This window comes from Phyllostomus discolor, chromosome 9 (genome assembly GCF_004126475.2).
Source record: "Phyllostomus discolor isolate MPI-MPIP mPhyDis1 chromosome 9, mPhyDis1.pri.v3, whole genome shotgun sequence".
Lineage (NCBI taxonomy): Eukaryota > Metazoa > Chordata > Mammalia > Chiroptera > Phyllostomidae > Phyllostomus > Phyllostomus discolor.
The window spans coordinates 9,949,719-9,962,324 of NC_040911.2; the positions used below are offsets into that span (position 1 = coordinate 9,949,719).

General features: G+C 45.0%; 1 protein-coding gene across 1 annotated transcript; it reads left to right on the top strand.

Moving 5' to 3' along the window:
* The first annotated feature begins 472 nt into the window (after positions 1-472).
* Positions 473-2,501, top strand: MC4R (melanocortin 4 receptor). Its single transcript, XM_028524731.2, has one exon. The coding sequence runs from the start codon at positions 923-925 to the stop codon at positions 1,919-1,921; it is 999 nt and encodes a 332-aa protein (XP_028380532.1). The 5' UTR covers positions 473-922; the 3' UTR covers positions 1,922-2,501.
* The last annotated feature ends 10,105 nt before the right edge of the window (positions 2,502-12,606 follow it).

Below are 12,606 nucleotides of genomic sequence, written 5' to 3' on the forward strand. Positions count from 1 at the left end.
AAACCTTTGTTAAATTGCAGCTGCCTGAGTAGTTTTTCCATTCACAGCATAGTCTCCTGTATTATCAAGTACTCTCTCTATTTCAGGCATTTTACACTGAAGCATTACTGCCTGGCTTCTTAATTCAAAGAAATTTAGAGAGAAAATAAATTCTATATGCTGGGCAAAAACAACACACACACACACACACACAAACACACACACACGTTTATCTTTTAAAGCAGGAATAAACCTAGGTGCCTCTAGACGGCTTGTTCTGAAATTAAAGGATGTCCTCTAGGGACCAAGTTGCTTTCCTTGAAAACTTGCAGAGGGAAACCCGTCCCCTCGCATCCTGCTGGCTTACCGATCGCGCAGCCTCTGCCTCTGCCTCGGTGTTGCCCTGCACTTGTGCCTCTGAACACCGTCAGTGTCTCAGTCTTCCGCGGAGCGTGGATTGGTCAGAAGGAAGCAAGAGGAGGAGCCACTCCGAACAGTTATTTTCCCCTCCACACACCATAAAATCAGCAGCAGCTACTAACACTCCGAGCAATGCTTCTGGCGGGAGCCTCGGAGAAGCAGCCGATGTGGGCATGTGCGCTCGGCTCGTCTCCCAATGGCACAGCAGCTCCTAGGAAAATCCTTTTCAAAAGACCTGAATGCCTAAGACTAGAGCTAAAGTGCAAGTGAGAACAAAAACGGCAAACAGCAGGCTCTTTTGACTGAGAATAAGCATTTGGAAGCCAAAGATTTTAAAGGGATGGTGGTCACAGCAGTACCTGAAAGAGACTGAAACTTGCATTTCAAGCTTCGGAGCACGTGACCTCTACTCACAACCGGCATGGCCCTCTCAGCCTCGTAAGGGACTGAGGAAGACCTGCAGGAAATCACGCAGGCTACCTGACCCCACCATTCAGAGGGGATTCGGACCCACTGACCCAGGATGAACTCGACTCATCGCCACGGGAGGTACACTTCTCACCACTTCTGGAACCACAGCGCCTACAGGCTGCACGGCAATGCCAGCGACCCCCTGGGGAAAGGCTACTCCGAGGAAGGGTGCTACGAGCAACTTTTTGTGTCTCCCGAGGTGTTCGTGACGCTGGGTGTCATCAGCTTGTTGGAGAATGTCCTGGTGATTGTGGCCATCACCAAGAACAAGAACCTGCACTCCCCCATGTACTTTTTCATCTGCAGCCTGGCTGTGGCTGACATGCTGGTGAGCGTTTCCAACGGGTCGGAAACCATCGTCATCACCCTGCTGAACAGCACAGACACGGATGCCCAGAGTTTCACCGTGAACATTGACAACGTCATTGACTCCGTGATCTGTAGCTCCTTGCTCGCGTCCATTTGCAGCCTGCTTTCCATCGCAGTAGACAGGTATTTCACTATCTTTTACGCTCTCCAGTACCATAACATCATGACGGTTAAGCGGGTCGGGATCATCCTCAGTTGCATCTGGGCAGCTTGCACCGTGTCAGGGGTCCTCTTCATCATTTACTCCGACAGCAGTGTGGTCATCATCTGCCTCATCAGCATGTTCTTCACCATGCTGGCCCTCATGGCCTCCCTCTACGTGCACATGTTTCTCCTGGCCAGGCTTCACATTAAGAGGATCGCTGTCCTCCCGGGCACGGGCACCATCCGCCAAGGTGCCAACATGAAGGGGGCCATCACCCTGACCATTCTGATCGGGGTCTTTGTGGTCTGCTGGGCCCCGTTCTTCCTGCACTTGATATTCTACATCTCCTGTCCCCAGAATCCATACTGTGTGTGCTTCATGTCTCACTTTAACTTGTATCTCATCCTGATCATGTGCAATTCCATCATCGACCCCCTGATCTATGCGCTCCGGAGCCAGGAGCTGAGGAAAACCCTCAAGGAGATCATCTGTTGCTATCCTGTCGGAGCCCTGTGTGACTGGTCCAGCAGATACTAAGTGGGGACAGAGGAGACACGAGGAACGTGCCTAAGAGACTTCTCCACTCTTAGAGAGCCTGAACGCTGTGCTGCAGCACCAGCTTTCTTCTGTGGAGGGTGCAGGTTGAGAAGGTCTGTTGTACAAATTCAAGTTCATGATTTCTGACATGAAAAAACAACGTGCCCAGTCTCTGTGTATTTTTAAAGTCATGCTCCTGTTCGGTTGTACAGTGTTTACATGAAAACACCTTTGGCTGTTCAATGTGAATCCATGTGATAGGGTGGCAACACTGTGGATTTATAGAAAAGAGAAAAGTTCTTAGTTAAACAGCTTAACAGTGTCTCTTTCTTGTAACCCATAAGGCTTTGCTACTTTGCTTGTTTTAGTAACATGGAAATCACAGCCTCATTAAATATATTCTCATGAAAGGTTTCTTACATTACACTGTGCAATATTGCAACATAGAGATTTAATTCTCACATGGAAGGGGGGAAATATTAAAGAACAGATGCTTACTCATTTTTAAAAATCAGCTGGAAGTTCAAGTAATTTAGTAAAACATGTTCATTCTCCCTGTGCACTAGTACAAATGATGTTTCTATTGACCAAAAAAAAAAAAAAAAAAAAAAGAAGCTATTGGAAAAAAGGGGAAATTGTGAGTCAGAGAACTCTGTGTTTCACAAAGACAGAGAGATTAATTTTCCCAAGCAAATAGTTCAATATTCCACTCAGGTACTTCAGTTTGGGGTGGGGGGCCCTGGGGAGAAAGCAGCTACAAGGATTACAGTGTTCTGAAGAAGCCAAGTTAACATGTCAAGCTAGACTCCCTGATACTAACCTCTTTCCGACCGTCATTAATCAGAACAGAGAATGAGGTCTTCCTGTCCCTTTAAGCAGGGACCCAGCACCTGCTGAAATGCCCAGGAAAGGAGGCACTGCCCTGAGATCCGGCTTCTGACCTCCAAAGAACAGCACAATTAGTCCTGAGTTCTTTTACTGTTTTAATGGAAGTGACTTGCTCTTTATTCATTGCTTATTTGTTTTTTGGTTGTTTTTTGAACTGGAGTATAATTACTCACTATGGAGGACTCTAACTTTGTAAACCAAACCTATAGCACGAGTATTTGCAGGCAATATTGCTGGCTCTCCAGCGTGAGGGAGCCTCTGACACAGACGCACGTGGAGAGGAAGTAAGGCACTTGCTCAGCCCCGGAGGGCAGCGTGGCACCCATGAGCCTCCCACAGCCACACTGAAGAGAGTGATACTGGTTTTGCTCCGAAATCATCCCACAGATTTGGCTACTGAGCAATATGACCTGTACTTTCCAATTTGTGTATACTTTAAAATAGAAAATCTATTAGGCTGGGGATCGCCAGTAAGCCATCCTTTGGTTGAATCTATGTTCTCTTTCAAAGCTCAGAGGCAGAGAGAACATGCCCAGGTACTCCTTAATTCAAATCCAAGTGTTCTCCGTATTGACAAGTCCTGAGAAACACTTTCAGCACTCACATGGAAACGTTGCACTAAACATAATGGTGACAAGCCAGGCTGCCAATGACAGGTGGTCCTGAAGTGTGTGATTCACTCACTACATTTCCTGTTTGTTGACACCAACCTGAGTGTGAGGATTTTAAAATAGATTGACATAATAGTCAAAGCCCAAAGCTGTAGCCAGACATGAATTGTGTTGTTGCTTTTGCTACTCTTCCTCTCCATTCTTTTCTTTTATTAGTATTTTTTTAAATCTCACCCAAGGGCATTTCTTTTCATTGCTCTTTTTAGAGGGAGAGAGGAAGGAAGAGAGAAAGTGAGAGAGAGAAACACTGATGTGATAGAGAGAGAGAGTGAATGAGAGAAACATCAATGTGAGAGAGATGCACCAATTGGTCGCCTCCCTTACGCCCCTGGACTGGGGATAGACCTACAACCTAGGTATGTGCCCTGACCGGGAATCAAACCTGCAGCCTTGTGGTTACCGGGACGATGCGCCAACCAACTGAGCCATGCTGTCTAGGGCTTCCTGCCTATCCTTTAACTCGGTGAGTGGGAGAAATCGGAGACACTGGAGACAGGAAAAACAAAGCTCTCAGCACCCCAAGTCATCTGTGGTGGCTGCCCTTCCAGTGCATTTACCTTTCCTTCAAGTGTCCCGTCAGACGCTGCTCAGTCCATTCAGAACCAGCCCGCTGCTCCCGCTGGAAGGAAATGAGCTCCTTTGCCTTCACTCCCACACTCCCTCCCGGAGCGGTTTAGTGGGAGGGTGAGTGTTACTCGTGAACCTGTCTTGTTCCACCAGCCGGGTTCCCTGCATGCTCAGGACACCGTATTAGGCTTCTGTTTCTTTAAGGGCTAACACTCCATCTTACTCATTTCCCCTGTTCTCTCAGTATTCCTGTGTCATGCTACTGCTTTCCCCAGTGAAACCAACCTTCTACCAGAGGGACGTGCCGTGACCACCCAAAGCCCACAGTTTGCACTCGGGTTCCCCGACTAAGGTGTTGTAACGTCCACGTGTGTTTGAACAAATGTGTAATGACGTGTATCCTCCCCTGGCTTCTTGCACTTGGTAACAGGCATTTCTTTTCAGTGCTGAATAATATTTCACTCTGTGGATGTAACAGTTAACTTGTGTATTCACCCGCTGGAGAACATCTTGACTGCTTCCAAATGCTGGCAATTGAATAAAGCTGCTATAAACCTTTTTGTGTGGACGTACGTTTTCAGCTCATCCCAAAGCACAGGGGTTAACTTTTTAAAACCAGTATCAATGCTGCGATGTGTGTGTCCACCCTACACCGTTTCATTAGGAGGGGTTAGTTAGTATTTGAATTATGCTGGGCAGAAATAGACAATCCAGATACGATTGCTAAGCGGTATCAGATACCTTTATTAAAATGTTCGCCAGAACGTTTAATTAATAATCATAAGATATATTAGAAATAACTTTTCATTGGAAAAGTGAGTGACTTTCAAAACTCATTAACTTAAAAAAAATTGTATAGCAATCACCATCACTTGCTTGAACAAGGTGCAAGATCCGTGCCCACTAGAGGCAACCCTGACTTTTAGACCCTGTGTCGGCACCTCCAAACAGTCCCACGGGCTCCCCCCTGCTTTGAAAAAGTCTCTGTTGCCCCACTAAATACTTTTGAATTGCACACTAAAAAGGTTTCTTTAAGAATTATTTGATATTATGTAAGTGCTGCCTGCCGTCTCGTGTTACACAGAACACACAGAACAGAGTGTTTACTGTGATGCTGACCATTTAAGTGAGGGTGACCCATCTGGGTAGAGGCCTCAGACACGGGGCTTCCCATAGACGGTGCAGTCAGTGGTCCTTATGCCTGGGTGCCAGTATCAGAGGACATGCTCACTCTCTTCAGTACGTGCTTGTATTACGTGCGTTTACTACAGAGAGTCCGTTTTAAATTTCCACAAAGCACACATTAACGTGGCAATGGAAAGACGGTGCTAGAATCGCAACTGCCAGATTGCTGGCGACTTGTGAAGAGAGAGTAAATGTGGAAGAAGTTCATTTTGACGAGAGCAGGTCTCGAGTACCGTCTCATCCGACCCCCCAAGCCGACTCAGAGGGACGTCCCCCTGTCCCGTGGCCGCAGCAGAGCCCGCGGGACCCAGATCCCGACCGCCCCCCTCCAGATTTCCTTCTGCCAAATCTCCAGAACCTTCTTCTGCAGACAGTACAACTCTCCTAGTCAGAGAAACCTAGGACTGAATTCGGACTATTCCACTTTGTGTCTGTGAAATTTTGTTGGAGTTCACTTCTCATTGTTAAATGTACATAATGATACCTGTCTGATGGGAATCTTAAAAGAATAAAAAGTAGTTGTAAGATCAAGATGTAAAATTCCACAAACATATAGGCACTCAAAATGGTAATTTTTATAATCTTTTTTAAAGATTTTATTTATTTTTATTTTTATTTTTAGAGAGGGAAGGGAGGGAGAAAGAGCAGAGAGAGAGAGAGAAACATCAATGTGTGGTTGTTGGAGGCTGTGGCCTGCAACCCAGGCATGTGCCCTGACTGGGAACTGAACCTGTGATACTTTGGTTTGCAGCCTGAGCTCAGTGCACTGAGCTACGCCAGCCAGGGCTAGAATCTTTAAAGATACAGAGTAAATGAATAAACCTATGTGTGAATAAAGAAGACTTACTAATTTTGCTATATTTTTCAGACTCTCAACCTTATCAATAAACATATGTAGGCCTTGGGCTTAATATATATAGCTTTTCTTAAATCACATTTAATAATTTTCTTGAATTTGACTTTTTTGGTAAAAATGGATATATTTAAACATAGTAGATACACAGACATACCTGTATTCTAAAAAAATAACTTATCACCAATAACGCCAATTGTTTTGAATTTCGCAGTGCCACATTTAGTCCTGAAAAAAACTAATTAGAAAGATAATGGGCCAAACACGAAATAACCAGTTAGCCTACTTCTTCAAAGATTAATTGATACTCTTTAAACTGTATGCCGTAAATTTAAATTGTAGCACAAAAAATTACCGATGTTGATGCCACTGCTTAAAACATAAACCCTTTTAAAAGACCACAAATAGTACATTTATAGCCACATCTTCATGCTCCATTAATAGCCCATCACATGTTGATCAAAGTTATCTGCACAAAAGCAGAAAGAGAAGAGCATTTGCGTGAAGGAAATATGGGTTCAAATCCCAAACCCACCAGTGCTAGAACTTCAAACAAATTACTTACCCTCTCCAAACATCTGTAGTCTAGCCCTTAACATGAGGATAAAATCCATCATCTCATCATATGTTTAATGATAAATATTAATTATGGGAAGTTAGGTAATTGATATAAGGGACCCAGTACAGTGCTTGTCACCATAGGGATCTATGATGACAATGACCCATGAAATGACACTCACGGGCCATCAGAGCTTACACCCCAGAAGCGGTTCAATCGTGATACAATCTTGGGTACCCCCTTCACTGGCATGAGAGACAGGAATCCACGCCAATCTATGTTCAGCATTTCATGTATGTCTGACAAGCAAAGCAAGTCCAACTAAATTTCTGTTCGTTATTTAAGCACAAAGAACATTTGAACATTCCAAAACAGAAATTCAGGGCAGGTAGAGGGTGGAGTTGGTTAGGGAGACACTAATCGCCCCAACGGCTTCAGTGGTGCTCTCATTCTTGTGCTGAATCATGGGTTTAATATGCGCTTTAACGTTAGGCTTCGCCCCTGTGACACATAGGACATTCTTCTGTCAATAGTCAGTATTGCATGGACATGACATACCTATAATACGTTTGTTACGTAGTGTGCTTAGTGGGAGGGGAGATGCAGAGCAAATGAAGGGTTCTGAGCACAGGTTAGTGCCGCCACCTGTAGGGGGAGTGGAGAAGAGCTTTGATCCATGATAGTCATGGTTGAACTTGGCCCTGGGAAGATGAAATGAATCCTCAGAGTTTACAATTATTAACAGTGTGCTCACTGCCGTGAGACACGTGGGAGCCCCACACACACGGAGCCAAGTGGGAGATGTCAGCAACCCAGTCAGCAAGCTGTTCAATGAGGCCAGTGCGGGGCTCAGCTGCTGTGAAGTCATCATGGTTTGCTTTCCAAACTGAACATTCTGAGCAGCGTGCAAATGTTCACTCTTAAATTCAAACCACCCCGGAAAACATCAAAAAGTAAGAATGTGGCATTGAACTTATTCATAATTCTATTTAAGAGAAAAAGCACACTAAAATTTTATTTGCAAACAGTGTAAACTTCTGTTTTAAAATGTGTTTCATTTGTAATGCTGAGATTGCAAAATGGCCTCATTAAAAACAATGCGCAAATTTTATAGAAATCTCACAATATCCTGGAGATGTCACTTAAAATAACACATAATATCCATGTTTTTACCGAGTTCTTTCATCCAATCAGAGAGCAAGGAGCCTTTAGAGTGATTCTCTTTGGAATTATACTTACATAAGATGACTTATCGGTGTTGAAATTTGCACTCTGCATATAATTTTTGTCTGTTAGTGGTACAGCCATCAGCTGCCCATTGTCAATACTGGGAAGATGATCTACACACTTTCGCCCCTGCCCTACCTCTAATCTCTCTAAGGTATCACATCTCCACCTTTTCCACATCAATGCCTTACAGTCACCTAACACTTAACGTGGTTAAAACGTTAACACACATTTGCTGAATTTTGACTCTCTTTATGTTTTCATCATGTCATCATTCTCCCTGGAGCAGAAACTTCAAAACTCGGTCCCTGCACACTTGCACTCCAAAAGTGAAGGAAACCAGTGAGGTGTGAACTGAGGTGAGGCGTGTAAAGCCTGACACAAACATCTGTGCCTTTTTGTACATACAGTGGACAGAGAGAGACCCAGAAAACTGACTCCTATGGATACATAATTCTTGGTGGGAAAACTAGGAAGACAAGGATATAATTGATTTACTTGGGTTTGGGGGCACTTTTGAGAAACCCACTTAAAACCCAGGCACAGAGAAGTCTGAGACATATGTATGAAGTTGGTGGTCAAGAGCATGTATGGAGACAGTGGAAGGGAGAGAAGCATGGTGATTCCTCACATGGGTGACAGCCTGACATGCCTTCCTCCCATTGTCCCCTGACCTCACCCCTGTGGGGCCTTCATCCCCAGCAGTTCGCTAGAACTGCTCTTGTCATGTGACCAAGATACTTCCAACTACTACATCCCGTGATCTGTTTTGTCCTTGTTTGACTTGAACCAGCGCCGGCTGTACCGTGGCCACTTCTCCTTGCTGTATTTGGTTCTCAGGACACCAAGTTCCTAGACTTTCCTCCTCCCTCAAAATCACCTCCTCAGTCTCCTCTGCAGACTCCCCCTTCCCTCCTCCAAACATGTGACAGCTGGGCCCCCCATAGCTCAGTGCTTCGTACTGTTCGGTTTTCCTCTTTATCTACGCTCATCATTCCTTGGGTCATGTCAACCAGTCTCAGCGCATTAAACACTGTCATTGTTCGGAAGACTCCAAGATGTATCTCTTTCATTTAGATCACTTCCTCTACTTGCTGAACATCGAAAACAAATTCTGTCTTGGTGCAGGCTGCTATAACAAATGACTGGAGACTGGGTGGCTCAAATCACAAACATTGTAGTCCTCACAGTTCTGGAGGCTGGAAAGTCCAAGTTCAAGTTGCCGGCCAGGTTATTTCCTGGTGAGAGCCCTCCTGCTGGTTGCAGGTGGCTGCTTTCTAGCTGCATCATTCATGGCAGAGAGAGAACAAGGTTCAAGAACAGGCCCCAAAGTCATGATCACAGAGCTAAGAGGAAAACTGGAGAGGATGCTCCGACTGAAGCCCAGGGTGGGTGGATTTTAAGAAATGAGCTGCCAATCACTTCAGTAAAGAAACACTGCAAGGTGTTCAGAAAATTCCCAACTGGAAATGAAGCAGGTTTCACTGGAGAGTGGGATTGCAAAGATGACTCAGGTTTTGAGGAAACAATGAAAAAAAAATAGGAAGCGTGAGAGGAAGAGCCAATTTCCAGTTCAATATTGAAGCAGACAGCAGATGCTCTGGGTCCCACATGGAGCCGTGGACGTCGGACGGGAGAGGAGGGGGCGTGGAGGCAGAGCCCTGACTCCCCTATTAACAAGCTGTGCTGAGTAGAATAGGGCTTTAATATTAAGGGATGATTTTCTCCAAATGCATTAGCTTCAGAGAAAATAGTATGCAGAGGCAAAGTACCAATATGGATTAAGAGGTTGGAAATACTGAATATTCTCAGTGGTACAGCTAAATCACTTTCCCATAATTTTCCATCAATGGTTGCCATTTCTTTTGAGTTATTTTTTTCCTCCTTGTGCCAAAAAGTAGCTCTGTGAAAAGCTCTGCTTAGGAACTGCAGCTTCCCAAGCCCCAGCAGATGAATTTGAAATGCCCACACCTCCCTCACCCCAGAGCGCAGACAGATGACCAGCTCAGCACTCCCCTGGGGACAGTGGCATTAGTAAGGTCTAGGCACAGTCACCCTTTTCTGTCTAGAGCAGGAGGCCCCTTTCTATCGTTCACAGCCAAGTGAATTTCTTGCTAACTCAGCAGGGGGCATCCACTCCTAGTTGGTCCGTCTACGTGTCAAACAGGAGAGCCGGAGCCCCAGCTCCCAGGGGTAATAGACCTCAGGGCCTGGCAGAGACATGCAGAAACCCCCTACAGCTATGTGCTTTCTGCGGCAGAGAGGGGAGGATCAGCCCTCGCAGGCACAGGTGTAGCCAGTGTGATTGCAGAAACACGTACTGGACAGAGCGAAAACCACAGCCAAGGGTGGCAGAAGGCGGCACTTGAATAAGATCCTGGCTTATCTGCCCTTTTATTAAAGTTCTCCTGTGCAGGGAGAGCAGAGGGGTCATTGACCCACCACTACACCCTAATAAGCTCTGATCGCTTTACCATATTTTTTTGTATTAGCGTAGAGACCACTGTAGTCCAAGTCACAAGGGACACTTGTTTTTGCTTGATTTGTCCATTTGGATACTTTGGTAATTGGTCTTGCACAATATCATTACATTGTTATTTAGATGTTTCGTTACAGAACATATTATTGTGAACATTTGAAAATAGGACCTTACTTTTATGTAGTTATTTTAGATTCGAGAGGAAGGTGATCAAATTCAGAGAGACTAGAGTTAAATACTGAATAGTAAAGAAGCTTCATCTTTGAAGAAAAAATGAAAGAATATATACAGAACATTCTAAAGGACAATATTGACTATACACACACAGACACACACAAATTGGGGTCCACAAATGTGGAAAGTGGGCCAAATGAGGTGAGTTTATTTCATTCGTCGGTAATTTCCTTGAAATGGCTTTGTTAGCTGTTATACTTAATCTGTTCTTCACTGAATTGCTTGTCATTAACTTCAAAATAAGGGTGAGCAGGTCGTCGCCAAGAGGAAGTGTCTCAGAAACCCGGTGGCAGAGGTGGCCCGTTGGTACTGCAATGCTGGAGAACAGTGCCAGCTGGGGTTTAGGGAAAATGACTCGTTAAGAGGAAGAATGACCAATTAGCCCAAAAAAGCTCAATAAAGACTCTTCACAGTGGTCTACCGTTTTTTGAAACACTTCACAAACAAATGTCCACAAGTGGTCAGAAAAACGAATAGAACGGCATTTCCCTTGGCAGGCAGCCACCCCGTGGGGCAGCTTCATGAAGACTTCAGAGAACCAGTGTCGCAGGTTCGATTCCCAGTCAGGGTACATGCCTGGGTTGCAGGCCATGACCCCCAGCAACTGCACATCGATGTTTCTCTCTCTCTCTCTCTCTGTCTCCCTCCCTTCCCTCTCTAAAAAATAAATAAAATTTTTTAAAAATCCAAAAAAAAAAGACTTCAGAGAACCAAGGTTATCAAGTATAAATCAAGGCCGTCTGAGTTCATTTACACGAGAGATGAAGAAGAGTCGGCCTGCCAGATCTTAATTTGATTATTCTAATCGCAAGGGGATGAAACGTTAGAACAGCAAACAATTGAGTGTAGCTCAAGAGGTTTGCTTATCCTGTACTCTTTTTGTTCAACCATGCTGCCAATTACTATAATCTCCTTGGCCTAAAGGTCACATTCTCCAGTTGGCAAATCGTTGCTGGCCTCAGGGTGGCTGCACCTGCAGACACGGAGGGCAGACCCGGGAGCGCCTGAGCCCACGGAAGCGTCTTTGCAGGCTATTGCTAGCCGCTGTGACTGCCTTCACTCCTCTCTTTAGGGAAGATATTATTAACTCTTTGGGACATGTTCCTCCTTTCCTTTTGTTTGTTTGTTGTTTAGTTTTGCAGAAACATAAAGAGCAAAACTGATCCTTTCCCATTAAGGGCTAGTATCACCGGGGTATTTGCAAATAATATATGTTCTCTTCCATGGTTTCAGATGAAACATTCATCATCCAGGTAGGAATGCCTCAATGCCTGTGGAAATTACTTTCACAGACCGGGGAGAAACATTGTCCCGGCAGCAACAGAGGTTTCTCAGCCCCGTGAGTTGATTCTCCTGTGTGTCTCAAACACCCCGATCCTCACCTTGGAGGTCCAAGCTTTGTAGCTGTTTCTGGAAGTAAAGACAATGTATTGTAACCCCTAAGTTAGAGAGGGCCTACCACAAAGCACCTGGGTTAGGTCGTGGGTGTGCTGTAATTCTGAAGGGTCTGGGTTCCGTCCGATATCCTGAGAAAATCTCCAGCAGGGACACCCCAGTAAATCAATACAACTCTGTATCTGGCAAACATCCTCTCCATGACGTCTGAGAAACAAAGATGTAAAATGGTAAATCGTATACAGCGTCCAGCAGAAGTGAGGCTTGCTCTAGTGTGGTTGGTAGGGTAATGAGTGTTACAGTGTATAAGTTTTCATCTGAACAGTTCGCCTAAAATGTCATATGGGGTGCTTGAGTGTGATGCTGTTATGTTACAGAATGACATGCCTATGATTTTGTAATGAAAGATTTTGTAGTAAAAAAAGGGGCGTTATTTGCGCCAGACCCTGTATTTTGTAGCAGGCAAATCCAGCATCCTGGAGATGTCGTCTCAGCGTACAAAGGACACGGATGGGCACATTGGCTGGCGTGGTTCCTGCGGGATGTGCCCGTCTCTTTTTCCCAAGTTGCTTTTCTCCTATAGAGTTCGGCTCCTGCCGGGTTTGGGATTTTCTACCTGGTCTCCTT